General features: G+C 38.3%; 1 protein-coding gene across 2 annotated transcripts; it reads left to right on the top strand.

Moving 5' to 3' along the window:
* Window positions 1–771: 771 nt before the first annotated feature.
* Window positions 772–18,956, top strand: LRRC72 (leucine rich repeat containing 72). 2 transcript variants are annotated; one of them, XM_066196413.1, is made up of 10 exons: window positions 772–810; window positions 2,350–2,423; window positions 2,779–2,899; window positions 5,862–5,906; window positions 7,952–8,033; window positions 9,333–9,446; window positions 13,754–13,843; window positions 15,761–15,925; window positions 17,130–17,157; window positions 18,594–18,956. In XM_066196413.1, the coding sequence occupies exons 1-10, from the start codon at window positions 781–783 to the stop codon at window positions 18,757–18,759; spliced, it is 915 nt and encodes a 304-aa protein (XP_066052510.1). In that variant the 5' UTR covers window positions 772–780; the 3' UTR covers window positions 18,760–18,956. The 2 variants fall into 2 exon arrangements, with proteins under 2 accessions (XP_066052510.1, XP_066052518.1); XM_066196421.1 differs by lacking the exon at window positions 2,779–2,899 and having other exon boundaries at window positions 5,862–5,931.
* The last annotated feature ends 511 nt before the right edge of the window (window positions 18,957–19,467 follow it).

Raw genomic sequence — 19,467 nt, 5'->3', positions numbered from 1 at the left:
GACAGCCCAGAGGTACCAGAAGTCTCTCCCAGTTCCCTTAGCCATTGCCCACCGGGATCTCTCACTGGCCCACCCAGGCGCCCTGCCCGAGTCCTGGCTCCCGGTGTGGGTACCCCTCGCTTGCCATGGAGCTCCTTCCCCAGCACGAAGCCCTGTCTCGATTTACGCCCAGGCTGGGGTCCCATTTCGGTGTTACGCCATTTCTACTGTGTCCACTTGTGGGACCGTCAGTTCAGAAAGGACACTGAGGTGCTGCTGGAGCATGTCCGGAGAAGGGCAATGAGACAGTGAAGGCTCTGGAGGCCAAGTCTGACGCGGAGAGGCTGAGGGGGCTGGGGGTGTTTAGCCTGGAGGAAAGGAGGCTCGGTGGAGACCTTATCGCTCTCTACACTGCTGAAAGGAAGGTGTACCGGGTGGGGGTCAGTCTCTTCTTCCAGGCAACCAGTGACAGGACCAGAGGACACAGTGTCAAGCTGTGCCAGAGGAAGAAATAATTTCTTCACAAAAAGGGTGATTAGATATTGGAATGGGCTGCCCGGGGAGCTGGTGGAGTCACCGTCCCTGGAGACGTTTAAGGAAACACTGGATGTGGCACTCAGTGACATGGTGTAGTTGAGGCGATGGTGATCAGTCACAGGTTGGACTTAATCTCAGAGGTACTTTTTTAAACTGCCTCCGGGATTCCAGGGGCGCGCTGGGGGCGCTGCCCCCGCAAGGCAAGCCCAGCTCAGCTCGCGTCCCGCAGTCCCGCCCCGCGGCCGCCCACAGCAGGCCCCTAAGATGGCGGCGGCCGCCACGGCCGGCGGGCAGGTGAGTGGGCGCTGCCCCTCCTCTCCCCTCGGCCCGCCCGGCCGCGCCGCTCCCCACCCCGCCCGGCCCGGAACGGAGGCCTGGGCCTCGCCCTCTGGCTGTGCTCGGCACCGCCGCCGCACCCCCGGGCGAGGCGTGCTGCGTCCTCCCGCGGCGGCGGAAGGTGCTCTGCTCCCCCACCCCGCCCCGGGGCGGCAGCGAGCGGCTCGGGTCCTCCGAGAGGGCCGGAGCAGTCTTTCCTGTCCTTCCTGAGCAGCGGCCGAGCACGCCTGAGCCCTGCGGGCCCCGCCGGGGTCGACAGGGACGGGGCTCCAGGGTGGGGAAAGAACGAGATTTCGCATAACGGAGGATGCGAAATACGAATCTTTGGGCACAGCCCTCCTGACTGTGGAAGGCGACACGCGGGATTGGTGCTCTCTGCCGTGGGCGCTCCTGCCCGTTGTCACGTCGGCGCTCCCCATCGGTGTGTCCCGCAGTGCCGGGCCTCACATCGGCACTCTTGGGGTGTGTCACAGCCGCTTTTCTCTAGGGATCACTTGGTTTTCCACGGGCAGAATTTGCACGTGTAGAAACAAAACTATGGCCATTTATGCCAGATCCTTCCCCTACCCGACGGCTGCAGTTGACAGCTGGCTGTGCCGGGTTCTGGGCAAAAGGCAGGGTCCCACACAGCCGCTGTGTGGAACAAGCGGTCTGCGAGTGCCTGCCGGCCTCCAGTCAGAGAGTGCCAGCAGTCCCACACATTGGCAAGTTATTTTGTGTAGGTTTTGTACACCCAGGACACGCTGGAGTGGTTGTGCAGCCAATACGCACCACTCTTGACATGCCTGTCAGTGCTTCCAAGACATTTTGTACTTGTAAAGTTGTATCAGTTTTGTGTTTTGAACAATAGTGATCATAATGATGTTGGGCAGAATAGCTCATATATTAAGCCCATTTTTTTCTGGTACACAGTTTTTATCAACCTCTAGTAAGACAGATCCATAATTCCTATGTTAATGGGTTTTGTTGCTTCTGCAAGTTATGACATATCAGTAACATACTCTGAAAATAAAAAATCATGTCTGCATTTTTCAATGTTAAATGTACAAGCGGAGTTTTCTAGATGCGTAGTTCAAAAAGGTCATGTACGCAGTTTTAAAGTAAAGCTGCATAAAATAAAGTTGCAACTGTAATGCAAAGTAGCAGTTCCCTTGTTCGTCACAAGAACTGGGTTAGCTGACCTGGGTGAGAAGCCCATTCTCTAGTTAACATACATTAATTTCTCACTTCATGTCTACCAACTATGATTCTCCATAGGAAAAGAAAATTAGTGTAAGGGTAGCCTAATCACTAGGGTATTTGTATCAATTTAAAATAGAGACTGGAAATTTAATGCCTCTATCTCTCTTAGACCATGTTACAGTTCGCAAGGTGCTGTGATACATGTATTAATTTTGGTCTGCATGTTACTTTAAACACTGATTCGCATAGGTTACAATGTAATGAATCCATAGTGATGCTGCATGTTGTACTGACAAAGGTACTGTATACTGTCAGGCAATAGAAAACCAGCTGAAGATCTGTGGCTACAAGAGCAATATGGATGTCCTAGCACTGTATCTGGCTAGACAGTAAGTTAAATGTTTCTTGTTTTGATTTTTACTAGAAGTAGAGCACACAGTAAGTGATAATCTTTCATCGTGCTTTCTGTATCAGGAACTCTCTGAACATCATTTATATGTGAAATACCAGTAAATCATATTCTTACGTGATCCATGCAGGTTGTGAGTGAAGGAATGGTGAAGGTGCACCGACACACAGCAGCACTGTGCTCACAGCTCACAGCCTCATCCCCAGATACACAATCTGTCTCCACCAACCCAGAGTTGCTGGAGGGTCTGCGAGTTCACAGAGTTGTACATGAATTTCTGCCATGGGGAGCAGAGGAGTGAGACTTGATGAGCTGATCTCTGCCTGTTTTAACAGGCTTGTAAGGCTGGGTGGAAGGAGTATCAAGAAGCCAAATGAAAGAACATGGGACCTGCCCAGTTTAAGCACTGCCAAATTTCTGACCTCCCCGAAGAAATGTGATACTGCAATGGCAAAAGTGAGTGGTACCACCTTTAAAATCACCTGCATCTGTACTGCTAAGAACTGAAGGGAGGGCAGGGCAACATTAAGTGAACACAAGCACAAGAACACTTATTTTGGGCAGGCGGTACTGATGAGAGAGCTGATCTCCTCTGAGAGCTTTATGAAACAGCTTGAGATGTAGGGCAGATGAGGAGAAGACGACGTGCTAAGTGAAGGAAGGCAAAGCTTTCATGAACCTGTGGGTGATCTAGGTTGATAGAGGTGTATGTTGTAGCATGAGCATGCTGAGAGGCTGCCATAGAGGGATGGATACATGACAGGACATACTTCAAAGTTTTGGGGAAGCGTGCTTTGAATTTCTGGCCAGGGCACAATTCCAAGTGTTGCATACCTGTCTGCAGCCTCACAAATGCATCCACTGCTCACATGGTTGATAGCATATAGAAAAACTAATGTAGTTTAATAATTCAGGGAGAAGGTCTTCAAGGTCTCTTGGTCCACTGAGTGAAAAAAAGAAAAAAAAAAAAAAGGTGTTATGGGATTAAGGGATTTCAGTGTTGTCCAGTATGTTTTTAGTGGAGGGCATATGGTCTTGAAAATCTAAATGTCCTCACTAATATGTTTAAATTCCTTATCACATCTCCTCATTTATACTGAGAGAGTATTTGATGCTTTGTGAGGCAAAACATATAGTTACTGTCAAATGTTTTAAAATGTGCATTTTAGAAAGAAGAAGAAAGGTAAAATTTAAGGGAGAAGTTTAAATAATGAGAAAATTACAAGGTGCATATATGCATATTTTCTAAACAATACAATTATTATACCACACATGTAAAGAATTAAAACAGTGTATACAGTCTTAATTGGTGTATTTTCTGTTTTTAAATGCTTAAATGTGTGCCCTCACTGGCTTTCAAGTATTTTTTTTTGGTATAGAATAAAAAGAAGTGTTCACATGGCAGATACAGAAGTGATCTGTCTTCCCATTAAACCATTTTGGTAAAGATGATGCAAGATGAATTCTTTCATGATTGAATAGAAGTGAACTCCTTTTATTCTGTATAGTTTATATAAACTTGAACCCCAGCCAAGCTCAGTATCAGATCATGCTTCCTTTACTGTTGGTTTGACATATTTTTCTGCTAGCTGAAATAAGAAAATGGAAAAAAATTAAAGTCAATAAAATAATAGGGAATGAGTTTATATTTTTAAATCACTACTATTAAAGGGATATGAAACTGTATTTTGGAGACTGAAAGCTGTCATCCCAGGAAAACTGATTAACTTAGCAGTAGGTTAAAAAAAGAGTGCTACTGGCCAAAAAGGATCAGTTTATGAAAGACATACAAAGTCTAGAAGGCATCTAGAAAAGGACAGGCTCTTTTAAAATGTTAGAGGAATTAAGCTTTACCTGAGGCAAATTAAATGCCTTAATATGAAAAAAAACCAAAACAACAAACAAACAAACAAAACACCAAACCAAAACCCAGCAAAACAAACCAAAACCAAAAAAACAACAGATTGAGGCTTGGAGATAGTCAAGATGAGACCTTTACTAGACAGGGAGAAAAGCCAATTAAATGTAAAGCTGTAAACTAGTTATACAGTGGCAGTGACCAAGAATATAAGAAATTTTGGCTTTCCTACCTGAAATGTAGTTCAGGGATGCACAGGAGAATTAGTTAGGAGCTCTGTAGGAGCTCTTTCTGTCCTGTCAGCAGCCATCTGCCCTTCCCTGCTACTTGCAGTAATGTCTTTTTCTGTTACTTGTGACAGTAGACCCATTAAGTATGTATTTGCAGGTTTTTATGGCTTATCTGAGGAAGCCAAATAAACAGTTTAAAGTAACAACATGAGAGGATAATCTGATTTGCAGTAATACAAGGGACTAAAAGTGCAGCACCTCCACTTTGTAGGGTTTGCTCTTGACAGACTTTTCATTTGCAAAAAAACAAGATGAGAAAAGGCATCCACCCTCCCTTTGTCTGTACCTGGAGGGTGTGTTGGAAAAAAAAAAAAACACAACCCAAGAAATAAAAAAGACAACATGGAAAGATAGAGACCAGACTTCACAGTTGGGAAACAAACATGCCTTTAGCCTGATGATGTGAAGTTAATTTTTATCAGTCCTGTTACTTTCTGAAACACTGGCCTTCATCTTGCAACGCATTAAAATCCACCAGGAAATTTTTATTATGGCCATTAAAAATTGTTGGGTAAAAGTCATCTATAATTTTTCTAGTGGAAATTAAGAACATTTATTTATAGCAATGAAAATAAAGAAGAGCAATTGGTTTAAATCACTTGGCAGCTCACTAATATTTTCTGATCGGTAGGTATTTTTTATTTATAGTACACTAGCAAACTCAAAGTGCTAGATATACAATTAAACATAAAACCATACTAGCACATGGAAGATCATTTCAGCCTCAGTGGATGTACTAAGTTTCTATGAGAATAGGACAAGAATGGAAAAAAGGCACAATATTTCATAATATACACTAATACAAAAAGAATAAAAAATGCACATTGAAGAAGTGCTTGATGTCTGTCTTCTGTTGGCTTCTCTGGCACTGTGGCTGGACAATCCCCACTGCACCTTCAAAGCAGTTTTCCTTTTAGCTTCGTGTCCCCAAAGTGCCAAACTTCTCTTCCTGTGTTCTGAGCAGGATTTCTACAAACTGCAAAGTACATGTGACTCAGACTCATAACTCATGCTGTTATGGAAAAGCAATTAATGTATCACTTATTTTGTTCCTGTTTTTTTACCACCTGCTGCCTTGTTATGCTTGCAGGTGTGCAGAGTGCTTACACTGTCTCTGCCATCTTTTATTTGTGTCTTTCTCTGCTATAAATTCTAAGTGTGCCTTTCTAGTTCTTGTATAATAGTATTTATGGAAAATTTAAATATTTATAAAATTACTAAGCACTGTTAATGTTAAGAATTCATTACTCTTTTTTTTTTCGTTCACCAGAGGACTAAGAAGTATCCCAAGTCTATCACAGTTTCGCAGATTAAGGTATTTGTGGATTAATGACAATAAGGTAATAAGATATTCCTTTAAAGAGCAGAACAATGCATCCATACTCCCTGATTATTATTTTGTGGTTTTTAATTTCCAGGCTAATTTAACTGTCGAATATAACAGATTTGAGGAAAACTTTTTTTTTAAACATTACAGAGTATAAGCTAATATGTTTTCCTTCAGATTCACATCAGATTTATAAATTTTGTGTATTTAAGAGGTTGAGGTTTTGTGCTAATTCATGAGTTCCCAGTGTAGCTAAAGCGGGCGGTTCTTGGAACAGACTGAGGGGTGTTGTGGCTGTAGGACAGGAGTGGATTTCAGGAAATGCATGGCTCTTCTTTTACATTCTTGCAGACATGCATAGTTTATTTCCTGGCAGGCTGGTGGTCAAGGTGAGGCTCCTTTTTGATGTCATGCTCACAGGAGCAACATAAAACTCTGTGAAATGAGCTTCTCCCTGTGCACAGGAAACAGCACCGCAGTTCTAGGGATGATGGGGTATGAATATTTTACTGTACAGTTGTTTATGTGACTTTCACAGTGAGCCCAAATTCTTAAATCTCCAGAATTGCTTGCTCAGGTAAGTAAGTAGGTCTGTGAGCAGCAGAAAAAAATAAATTTACATTCCATGTCACTTCAGAGCACATGTACATCTGCTGCCCCAGGCTAGCATCAGTTATATGGCATCTTATGTCCAATTCATCAAAAGATCTCTACTTGACTGACTCTTTTTGAAAAAAGAAAATGTATAGATATATTAAAATGTTGAACTAAAATTACAGGTATAATAAGGCTTTTCCTTGTATAGCTAAAGGATATTAAAGGAAAAGAAGAAGTGTCCTGGTGACTAAGCAGAACTGATCTTGCTGATCAAAAAGGGTAAATAAATCGGAGTTTTGCACAACTCTCACTTTCCTACGTAAGCAGTAACAAAGAACATTCTTTTGTTCGTCTGTATAACTTGTGTGCAGAATTCACTCAGTGGCTTCTCAAAGGAAAAGTCTCACTTAAATGCCTCAATAGGAGGAGCATATTTTTCTGTACTCAATAATTTTTTCAGGAAACAAGCAAACTTTGGATGATTCTGAAAAGAAGACTTGCCAAAAATAGGGAAAACCACTGTACAAGGGAGTGGAAAAACTTCTTTCTTTTGCTCTTCCTTCCAGCTTTTAGATACTGTTAATGCACAGAGCAAAGCACATTTATTTCGGAGTCAGTGGCAAAATTCAAGGACTGAAAGAATTACTTTCCTAACAAATTACTTTTCACAGAATTCAAAGAGTCAAAAATAAAATTCTGTTTGTTGTTCTTGCATTTAAACTGTAGGATAAAATCTTCAGCACCATTAGTACTCCCAGTTCTCAGTGATTATGAAGGTCAGCTTGCTATCCCACTGCAGATACTTCACCTTGCACTGGAGTCAAAAGTTTGTTGGAACTGAGCTTCTCCAAACAAGGACATGTAATTCCATAGGGACTGAAGATAACTCTTTATTGGGAATACACTCATGAACATACTGATTTTTTTTTCTGTAACTCTAATTGATTGTCTAAATATGATTAGATGACATTTCTGGTAAATTAGAACAAATTTTTGCTCTTTGAACCTGCTGGTGAAAAAATAATTTAAAAGCAAGATGCTGGGTTTATTCCAATGGTATATTTCAGAAATATTCTTAAACCATCATGGAATTACTATGCTCTTCAGGGATCATCTGGCAATAAAAATGATTTCAAATATGAATAGAAGGAAGAGAAAATGTGGAGACCAGTCATTCAAGGAAATGTGTTTCCAAATACAAACGTTAAATCTGTAATTCAAAAAGTTAGTTAAGGCTGTACTGCTTGTATTTGATTTATAATTAGTATTTCTAATGAAGGTTCAGCTGTCAAGAGGATCCTTAAACCTCCTTAAGAATCTTAAACAGAAATATGAGAAACTACCTGTGGTTAAACAGTTTTCAAGAGGCCACATTTATAATTCCCCAACACTACATTCAGAGTGACATGTAACAGTTTGCCTAACTCTAATTTCAGATCCAAGATTTAACCTTCTTGATCAAAAACTATTCCTTGACTGAACTCTATCTCAACAATAACCAGCTGACGGATGTATCAGGTATCAATCTGCCCTTTTTAAGTTGTTGAACAGAGGCCTATACTTTCTTTTTTTTGTAATGGCATTCAAATTTATAAAACTGGATGACAGCAAGTAACTTACTGGTTGAAAGCTCCTATGTCTGCATAATTAAAACGTGTTAATTATTAGATATTTAATTTTTCCAGCATACTTGAGTGGCAATAAGGTGATGTGTTTATTCTGGTCTAAGGGATGAAATATCATTCACTTTCTGTCAGGCAATTTTGAAATATTTTTCATCTTACATGACCATATTTAATATTGAGGATGTATGACCAGAAGTATTTTGCAAAGTTACTGCCAAACTTGGTTTATTTTAAAAATGCATCTATCTTATACTTCTATTTTAGTTTTGCTTGCCCTTGTAGATTAAAATGGCTTTATCAGACTTGTAAATTTGTGAATGAACAGGCCAAAGCATAGTAAATTTCTAAATATTTTAGACATGTTCAGTGTGAATATTAGGTTTTTTCTGTCCCTATGAAATACTGGGATGAGAAATGATGTTGATTAGTTTCTGTGGGATTTCAAGCAAACTTTATCTTTGAAAGGCATAAACATGGATACAAGAGACAATAGAGATGATAATATACAAGTAAACAGAAGGGTGTCGTTAGTAGAGAAATGTGGATAAAATACTGTATATAGTTTGGAAAATGAGATGTCTAATCTTGATGTGATGTGAGGATGTGAAATGTGAATAAAATACTGTATGTAGTTTGGAAAATGAGATGTCTGATCTTGATGTGATGTGCGGATGTGAACACAGCCTGGGTCAAAACAATATTTTGTAATAGCTTTTTAATACATCGATAATTACTTGGAACCATTTTCTAAGGAATTCACTATTTATTACTTGTGAGGCAATGGTAGTATTAGGGATGTACTATTGTTTGTGAGGCAAAGGTAATATTAAGTCAAGGTAAAAGGAAGTGAATTAACCAAAGATGATAGGGATATAGGAGGAATGAAGGGAGGTAGAAGAGAGGTTGCAGTTGAGGCTGATCTGTTGATGCAAGGCTGGTGTGGACAAATGGAAAAAACTGGAATGAGAAACAGATAGATAGGCATGTGCTTAAAGGATGTGACTAGAAAGGTAAAAAGGATATTGAAATATCTTTAATTTATAGTTTTAATTAACATCTCATGCAATGTGTTACCAAAACACAGGCATAGATAGATAACTAAAATCCAAAATAGTTGTACAGCATAACAAAATAATGTTCTAATAAAGGCAGCTATGGTGAGAATGATTAATTATTTTTCATTTTATTTCAGGTGCTCTGAAACACTTATATTCATTACAGATCCTTTTTCTTCACAACAATGAGCTAAAAAATCTTGGCAAAACAGTGAAGGAATTGAAAGGAATGATAAACTTGAAGACTCTAAGTAATACCTTGTTTTTATTTTGCAGAACAGCAAGTAGTAGCTTTTTAGTTTCTTGCGTATAGATACTTAGTTTTGTGTCTATTTCTGCATAATTTGCCAATAGCTTTTGAAGCTAATTAGCAATTTCAGCCAAATTTGACAGAAGAAAGAGATCTCTAAGACATGAAAATTCCACAGAGTACTTCAACTGAGGAAAAACTAAGTGAGTTGAGAAGTTAACTTTTGGCTGCTGGCTGCCAGTAGCTTGGCTGGATAGTTTGTAGGGTGTCTAAGGAGTTTATAGCTGCCTCTTTATAATGGAACATAGGAGTATGGTGGGATTATCGTAGGGGTGAATGGAGTTGAAAAATGGGTATTGTTGCTGTGGAGAGTGTGAGTAATAGGTTATAGAACCGAATTCCTGCCTTATTAATTCTCTTGCTTATAGAACTTCCTTTCTGCAACTTTTTGGCAGAGTGTTGATTTCTAGAGTCTAAGAATAAATGTACTTTAGGTGTTATTCATAACAATGTCTGTTAAGGAGCATGTTTTCTGATACACTGGCTGAAAATGAAAATAGCACTGTCTCTGAAATTTCAAATGAAGTTATACAAGACAGTGTTGGCACCACTAAGTTACAATATAAGAAGTAGCCTCCAGGGAAGGTAGGATTATATGCTATTTAACATATTGGAAGTGAAAATATAAGCAGTCTTTTTCCATGTTTCCTAAAGGAATGCCAACATAGATCATGCCAAACGCTTCATATTTGGGTAAGACAGTAAACAAGTTTTGTGCCTTGGTGACATGGTTAAGGAGATGAATGTCAGAATGTCACCAGGCCATAACACCTCCTTAAGCATTCAGAAAACTGAATGTGTGATCGTAGGAAAGGAAAATATGAATGAAAAATTAAACTTTTCATTGAACTTGACCCTGGACCAAAACTAAGAAAAACAAATCAAGTGTTTAGGAAGACAACATGCCAGCCAAACTATGGAAATTCTTTTCATTATATCCAAGATAGAAAAATTAGTCTATTTAAGAATGCAGTTGTTTGAAATGATTAGGCAGTGTCTGGAGAGACATCCTATGTATGAATGGTGCAGTCACTTGAATTTAATGTTAGCTCTACAAATTAATAAGGAGCTTCAACAAGCACAGGAAGTTTGTTGTACTTGTTGCAATCATCTGTGGGAAATACATAGCAGATAGTTAAAGTTAAAATTGCTAAGTTATTACAAATAGCAGTTACAAAGGCACAGTGAAAATTGGATGCAAATTGGACTGGCCAACACCATAGAAAAGGAAGTGTTTGGAAGAACCATCAGACAATATATATAATATACTGATCTACCCTAATTTTTTTAAAAAATGTTTTTAAGTTCAAAGATTTGTACAAGAGTAAACAGTACTCAGTGGAAGAAACTTAACAACCTTAATAACCATAACGTCAAAGTCATTCCTTCTTGACCTTTGCAATCATGAAAAAAATTGTCAATGTGTTTGCTTCAAGGGGATTTCATAATAATGAATTCTCAAATTAACAGGTCTCTATTGGTTTAATAAAATGCCCTGTCATATTTGAAGTAAATTAAATCAGTAAATGAACAAAATAAATTTTAAAAACCATATCCTATATATCATATTACTATATAATTTATCTGCCTTCTTGCAATATTAATAAATATTAAATGGGTGCAGAATTTGCATTATGTAGCTTTGAAAAGGGCTGTGCCCATAACTCAGTTTTATAAAATAAAACCAGTGAGATTTCTCACTGTTTTGAGGTAGATATTTTTTATTGCCAATCTGATCTTAAAAAAAAAAAAAAAAAAAAAAAAAAAAAAAAAAAAAAAAAAAAAAAATCACTCGCTAGCCTTCAATAGAGCTTTTGGATGCTTAACAGTATTTTATTATTTTGTAGCTCTTAAGGACAATAGAACTATTAAAACACACTATTATTGTTTGCTTCAGGAGTAGCATCCAGCTGCCAAAATGTTGCATTTCTCTTCGTGAAGGCTCTCTCATGATTTTAGGCACTGCCCTGCACTGGATGTGCAGCCTAACAACCATCCTTCATCAGGTGTCTAGGGTAGACACTCAGCTTGAAAAGATTTACTGCACATGCTGCTTACAACTGCAGCCCTTTGGGAGATTCAGAGTGTTTCTTTATGGGCTCACCTTGTGCTCACATCTCCCTTTTGGAATCCAAGATTTTTGTTGTGTACTCTGTAAATTGCCTCAATTGATTTATTGTCCGCAGCTGATAACATCCTGCTGCTAGACCTCAGAAAACTCTCTTGTTCACCATGTTTCTGCCCCATGTGGCAGAGGCACACTGTTTTCCTACACTCCAAATAGAGAAAACAGACAAAACTGTGGAGGAAGAAAGCATTATCCTAATTTGTAGAACTAAAATTACATGACCTTGACAAGAAAGTAGATAGCTCAGCCAGGAATTGATCCCAGATGTTTCTGTAAAACAAAACCATCTTGATCTGTACAATGGTTGAATTTATTGTAAAAATGAGTAGTAGAAAAATGGACATTCTCTAAAACAAACCTACAAATCAGTGTTGTTGAGCAGGGATGTAGTTCAAGCAGCATCCAGATTCACAAGTGTTTAACATCAGACCTAGTTAGTGCCTTGGAAAAATCTCTCTTGAATCTTTATTCTATTCCACTGCCAAACATACTTGCTTTTCGAGATCTTTTTGAAACATTTCTATATGTTATAGTATATTTTCTTGACTCAAGAACAGACTTATCAGATACATACATAATATCCTTTCTGATTAACACTTTCTAGGAAGAAAATTCGTTCAGTTAAAATAGAATTTTCATTTGCTGCCACCTTGTGGGTGTCTTTCTAATTTTCAGTACAGCGATTTTTAAAATATTGTTCAAAGAATTCAAATTAAAAATTCTCCTCTGAATACATGAACAGGTGTTTTCTATGTAGGAGAGGACAAATGCTCATTCCAGTCTTGTTGCATCTTCAAAATACTTGCTAAACCCCATCAAGCACTGAGCCCTCTCAGCAGTCATATTTGTCCTGAAGAACATGAAATTGCATCTTGTAGTTTACAAAACTGTCTGGAATATTTTCAGACTTTTTTCTTCTACTATCTCTTACTTGCTTTTGTAATACCATCTTCTTCTCCCTAACTGCTAAAATGACATAATTTTTTTACCCTAGAGCAAGTATTAGCCACAGCCTCTACTCAGAAAAACAGATGACTGTAGACACTAGCAGTAGCTGTAAAAATTATTAATTTAAGGATTTTTTTTTCTGCTGTGGTCTCAAGGTGACAGCCTCCTGATTATTTTTACTGTGTTAGAAGAACAGCATTTCTATAAGGAGATAAAAAGCATTATGTTTTTTTATTTAGAAAAGAGGCCCCACCCCAAAACACTTGCTTGTTTATTAGCCTACCTGTGAATGAGCCAGTTTGTATTTCAGTCAGCCTCAGCTATCACTGTCACTGAACCAACTGCTCTGACATGTGAGCTAGGCTAATGTTCCACACCTGGCAAAGCAGCAGCCCAGGGTTGTACCTGTGTTGCAAAGGTTTGGTTATACAGATCATGTGAAGCTGAACATAATAAACATTTTAGCCAAGTTGCTCATGGGATTTTGGTATCTCCAGTCTTAAAGAAAGCAACTGGGACCCAAGTTCTCAGGAATTTAGGCCCTCTGAAACAATTTTCTCTTACGTTTCTTGAGTTTTCAAACCTATCATCTGCCAAAATATCAGAAGGCTGTGTATTTGCATTTTATAATGCATCTGTGGGATACAGGCTTTTATCAGCTCTGATAAAGTCTTTGGTGTCCTAAAATTCATCTGATATTAAAAACTCCATCCTTCTACAAATTTTGTGTCTTACCTTTAAGCTGTCACACCTAAAAGACCATTGCTATTTAAAATAGGCATTACCTAACAATATGTAAGAAAATCAAAGGCAAACACTTCAGTGTTTTTTTTGTTTTTGTGGTTGTTGGTTTTTTTTTTTTTCTGTAGATCTTAAAAATTAGAAAAAAAGCTTTAAAGGTATAGAGTGTGTGATGACACCTTTACTCAGTTCTTGCCTGTGGTATTTTGCATATTCTGCAGTAAGTCAGTTCCTGCAGTCCATGTTTAGATGAGTAATTTCACATGTGTAGAGACTACTTTGTTTACCCAGCCTAAGAACAATTTGAATTTGATATTTTGTATAAAATCTTTGGCTCCTTGTGACCTTTGATTTTCCTGCCTTGCAAAGTTGTTGTTTTGCTGGGTTTGGTTTTTTGTGACTGTTGGGGTTTTTCTGTATGTGTTTTGCAGACCTATTCCAAAACCCTTTGGCATATGATCCAGACTACCGGCTTCATGTGATATACTTCCTTCCTTCAGTTCAGCTCCTCGACAGGAAGTGTAAGGATTGCTTTCCTCTCTCACAAAGCATTGACAGTTGCTTTTGATTCTAACTGGTTTGGAAAAATAGGTGAAATTATCCTATCTGTCCTTTTACATGCATTTGTTGATAGAGAAAGAGAACTAATGAACAAGATACCTGGTTTTTGCAAGCTTTATCAAGCAAAAAGAGTTTGCATGGCATAAACACTTTGTCAAACGTTTTTGATTTCTTTTTCTTTTTAAATTGTGTTGGCTTTTCTTGTACCATGGCCTGTTTGGGTAAATATAAAAGTTTGTGCTTAGAAACATGTACCTACCTCTGTGCATTCAGATTGGTACATTCACATGGGCGACTGTGCTTACTTAGGTTTGGATAATATCCTGAGCTATCTGCATTTTTCTGTACAGTTTAAGTATCTATATGCACATTTCTTGATAAAGTAAACACAGACCAAGCTTTCAAATATAATAAATACTCACAGGTTATCAAGAGATTTTCACAGCTTGTCTACTGTAAATTCTACAGAAAAAAAAATTGTCTTTAAAATAGCCAGATTTTAAATCCGTGAATCCAGAAACATGCCACAATGTACCCAGAAAATCACCTTTGGTGATTTTTGTCTTTGGTGTTTGGAGAACTGTGTGACTGACAGGACTGAAAATTAGAGCTCTGAGAAAGTAGCTGATTCCTACCTCAGCTCTGTAAGAAAGTAGCAAGGAAAAGCCAGCGCTTTCTTGAGAGGGGACTGAGCAAGGGAGATGCAGGACATGTGCAGGTGCTGGGGGGCTGTGCAGCTGTCCTGAAGGAGGAAAGCTGGTGGATGGGCCCCAGCAGGTGCCAGGGCTTGATGAGGAATTGCTAGATCTGACCAGGTGCCCATTTGCTCACACAGTCATTTTGCTCAGGTACCTCCACTCTCCTGAGCGCTTGCTCTTGTGTTGCACTTGTGCTTAACACATCTGTCAGGCTGTTACTCAACATCACTTTTTGACTGGGGAGTGATGGCTGAAGCTTAATGTGCTGAAAAATACGTGTTGTATTTACATGTCTAGAAACACTTCCATAAAACTTCCTGGACTTCATCTCCTAAATGCAGTTCTACTGTAGTCAGTCCTGGATTAAGACTTGAGGCAGTAATTTGTATCAAGATGTATCCTGGACTTTCTATTTAGTGAACTATTTCTCTAAAATATTACAAAACTTCTTCACCATCTGTAGAACATTAGCAGCACAGTCCTGGCTGTCTCCTGCACACAAGACATGTGCTCATGTTCTGTTACCTTCAGGCATGACTACTGCAGTTCCTTCCTAATTGGTCCCCTAGACACCATGACTCCAAAACTTCCCTGAACTGAAAATGCTTCTGCCAGTTACTTGTTCTAAAAGTTCGGCTGACTTGTGTTCCATAGCTGAAGTACTAGATTAGTATAAGGTTCATAAAATTGAAGCTAGCATCTCCAATTTGATTTAACAGCTTCAAACTATTTGTTTAAAAATGAAAGTTATTTCTCTTAAAGTGCAAAGCAGGAAAATTTTAATTTTCTTTTGATTGCATGCCTAAGGTTTTTCTGTAATTGACCAATGGGAAGTGAACTGGCCTTAAACCAGAACTTGTTTTTGCTATTGGTAAAGATATTTCCAAATCTTTACTGACTTCTGCAGGAGATCTCATTTAAGCAGCACGAAATCTTGCTTTCTAGCATCTTCATTTAAAACTTCTGATCCTGCTGTACTCAGAAGAAAATACTTTATTGTACAGGGCTTCACCCTAAAGCCTTAGAAAGTATCACTCCATGTTCCCACTTTGAATTGCCATGAAATTGTGTAATTAACATCACTTTAAAAACTGCACAGAAAATATACAAATCACTTTTTGTATGCTGCCTTTTCAACTGATAGAAATAAACTTGATTTTTTTCTCTCCCTTTTAACAGTAGTTACACCAAGAGAAAGGGAGTCAGCGCTTCGTCTCTTTAACCCCAAAAGGGCTTGGGTCATGCAGTCAATAGCTTTTGGCCAGAGAGGAGATACATCCCTGGGGACTACGGTGGGATCTGGCAGATGCACTCAACCAGCCAGAAGACCAATAATGCCCTCAGGTATTTATAATACTTGAAGGAAGGCTTATATTTCTAGGTCATTTAAATTAGAAACAGTTTTTCTCACTCGTCTGATAAAACATTATTGGTTTTAGTAATAAAATAGAAACTCATCAAGAATTCAGCTGGTTTGCTTCATAAAGTAAGTAGTTGTAGCAGCAGCAGGAGGCAACAAACACATCCTTCTACTAAGAGTATTGTGGCAGATGAATTCTAGTCACACCCTGTAGTTACAGAATTGTCTTTAAAGATAACTGAAAATTTTTTTGTCAGTATGAGTCTTGTGTTTAGTTTTACTTATATTTAAAACATCTCAATACACTTCTGACTCTCAGTGCTCAGCATCATAGGGTTTTGATGCCCTCTAGTGCTTTTACAAGATAATCTCTTGAAGAAAATATTTTCTTCTAATGTTCTAAATTTTACATATCTTTCCTGGTTTTGTAAGCAGATTCCTCTTTGTGCTTTCCAAGCTGAGAATATTTTAATGATGTTTTATAATAGCATATAAAGCAATTTTTAGAGTTCTTAAAACATTCAGATCTGAAAAACAGCATGATCCTGGCACAAGAAAGCAGGTGAATACCACCTGGAACCATGAGAGTTGTATCACAATCCAGAACCAAATCTGAAATCCCACACAATCTTGTCAGCTTTTTTGAAGTTTTAAAGATTAAAAAAACCCCACCATTGTGCATAAAGAACGGACACTGTAGCATTTTAAATAGTGTAGATGGAAGTTTGGAAAGTAATCAAATACCTACAAGTTTTTTTGAATGTATACATCACAATAGTAAAACGGAAAGCACTGTATTTAACAATGATTTCGAAGAGGCTGGGAAAAGGAGGATAGTTTAAGTATATTTAATAATTTTTTTTGCTTATGATTATCAAAACAGCCGGACAGCAGTCTATCTCTACCCTGCAATCATACACATATACAGTGGCATCATTTTCTCTGGAAAAAAAAAAAAAAGCCTGAATGTGTATGTCTATAGGAAATAAAATACAAGAAATGTAAAATTACATACACTTAAAACCCAGCAAATACTTGCTTCCATAGTAATTTAATAAAGTATTACAAATCATGTGCTAGTTTTCAATTAATTTGAACAAGCAATTTAGGATCAGGATAGCAATTAATTCTCAGCTACTCAAATTGCTGTACAGCCATTAATGTCAAAATTTGAACTTTCTGTTTTAGGTCGTGAATTCGGAAATAACACAAATAAGTAAGTAATGTTTTCAGTGTCTTCTTCCTTTTGCATCTCTGAAGCATTTAAGTTCTCTTCCCATGCCTAAAAATACCCTAATATCCAGTAAAAATGAGCTTTTGAAACAGTTTCAGGTCTTTGTATTCAATATAGCTGCTTGCTGTCTAAAATTTAGTATTGAAAGGTATTCCACATTTGGAAATGGGCACATAAAAAATGCCATTTATTTGTAAGATCAAACACTGATCACTAGAAAAAGCATGCTTATACTATTAGAGCATCAGAATAGCTGTTCTGTATTATGGCCTAGAAAATGTTCTCCTGACTGGCTGTTCCAAAATACACTCTGGAAAATATTATGACTTGTAGAATGAATGAAACATTTTTAGTATGGACGTGATGTTATTTTTATTCTGTTCAGTTTCAAAATCATGGAAATAAATGTAAAACTTTTATCTCTGTGTCTGGATTGAGACAGGAGAAAGGTTGCATTTTAATGTGATGAAATTTCAGATGCAAACTTTGTAAGAGCAGATTTACAGTTATCTAAAGTTATCAGGCTTGGCTTTACTTTCTAGCTTTACACATGAAAAGATTTGAAAAATGCATTGAAGGAAATAATAAGAGCCTACATATAATATTCTTAAACAGTACTCTGAGCACAGGTCTTTAAAAATTAAGCTAATTTCTGTTGAAAAATTAATTCTTAGCTGCCTTCAGTGCAGTTAGCTGTCCTCACTGATGGAATGGATGTACAGCTGCCTCGAGTCTTTATGGAAATGCTGAGGCTTTGAAAGGTGCCTTTCCGTGACAAAGTGCATTATACTCAGTGGACATAGTCCTGTGGCTTAAATGAAGTGTGTTACTACAGGGACATCTTTAAGAAATAAGTTCTTAAAAGATAAAGTTTTAATACTGTGTGTCAGTTGGAAGGTTTTTGTTCCTTGCCAGTGCTGCTTTGATGTGAATCTGCTGCTTTTCTCTCCCAGACTGCAACTGTGGCAAGATACATGAACACAAGCTCACAGTGATCTGCATTCAGAGCTTGGAGAAGGGGTATTTGCTGTTGTGCTAGTTAAGAGAGCCACAGTGAAATAAATGTGCATTTCCATTAATGGGGACCAAATCACTTGAATCATGTTCATTGAATCAGAGCACTAAAAGTATACAATTATAACTTTTGTGGGGGAAAAAATTGAAAACAAACATTTTTAAGTCTACCATGAATGTTTTTTAAATAGCATGATTTTTTCAAATAGAATCCCATGACTCCGACCTTTCCTCACTTCGTTTTGCTTTCTTAAATTTGGTAGAAGAAACCTGAAAATTTTAAATCCTCCCTCTTAGTGCCATCATGATTGCTACTTTCACTTTCCAGAGAGTGTGTGTTGTAAATTAGCTCTGAAGTGGTTTGGAAATGTTCAGCTAATGGACCTACTTTGTTCTTCTTGCAGAGTACCATTTGAGGACCCCGAAGATGCGGTTTTAGTACGGGCAATGACAAGATCTCTCATGGAATTTTCCTCTGTGGACTGGAACAAAGTAGGCACCTGTCAAGAAAGACGGCTCAAAGACAAAGCAGAAGAACCCCTTGAGAAGCTGACAGTCCAGTTTAGATGAGAAAAAACCTATTTTTCTCTCTAATGTAAAGCCCATAAGTAGGTTGACAGCTCAATAAAACAAGAACACAACACGCATCTAATTAAGTGAATTTTCAGAAAAAAATGTTAGTGTAACATTTATCCTATGTAGCATAGAGAGTGAAGAAATTAAGATAACAAATGATAAATAGGGGCAACGTTATAATAAAAGTTGCTTGAAATGCAATTCTTACCATAATTTTATTATCTGAAAGTACTAAACTGCACATCAATTTTGAGGAAACTAAGGATAAATACTTTTATTTCTTTTAATACACTTCCTCACACATTTCTCCTTCCATACTGTCAAGGCTTAAAGTCAACGATGCTTTCTAAACATATCAAAGCCCTTCTTTCAGGTTGTAGCTTGTCTTCTGAGTTCCTTCCTTGTCCCCTAAGTTAGCACAGAGCCACAGGAGAGTCTGTGGCAGGGATCTCTGGGGCTTATCTAGTCTAACCTTCCTGTTGGAAGCAGGCTGGAGATGAGGTTGTCCGGTGCCCTGTCAGGGGGAACCAAAGATTTCCAATGAGCAAGGCACCACCACTGGGAGAATGAAAGCAGGACTGGTGCTGGGGATTTTAGCACACTTCCAGAACCTTGACCCTTCTGCCCTGAAGGGATGGCATTTTCAGAGAATCCTTGAAGAGCAACACATCCCTGTTAGCCCCGAACGCTATGAGTGGAACA

The sequence above is a fragment of the Chamaea fasciata genome, unplaced genomic scaffold (assembly GCF_029207755.1).
Source record: "Chamaea fasciata isolate MVZ Bird 193981 ecotype frontalis unplaced genomic scaffold, bChaFas1.0.hap1 SCAF_1, whole genome shotgun sequence".
Lineage (NCBI taxonomy): Eukaryota > Metazoa > Chordata > Aves > Passeriformes > Sylviidae > Chamaea > Chamaea fasciata.
This window is presented reverse-complemented; position numbering and strand designations above follow the sequence as displayed.

Coding starts and splice junctions, on each gene's coding strand:
- LRRC72 (XM_066196413.1), top strand. CDS start 781: ATGGCGGCGGCCGCCACGGCCGGCGGGCAG. Junction 8,034..9,332: donor CCAGCTGACGGATGTATCAG/GTATCAATCTGC, acceptor ATTTTATTTCAG/GTGCTCTGAAACACTTATAT. Junction 15,926..17,129: donor AAGACCAATAATGCCCTCAG/GTATTTATAATA, acceptor TTTCTGTTTTAG/GTCGTGAATTCGGAAATAAC.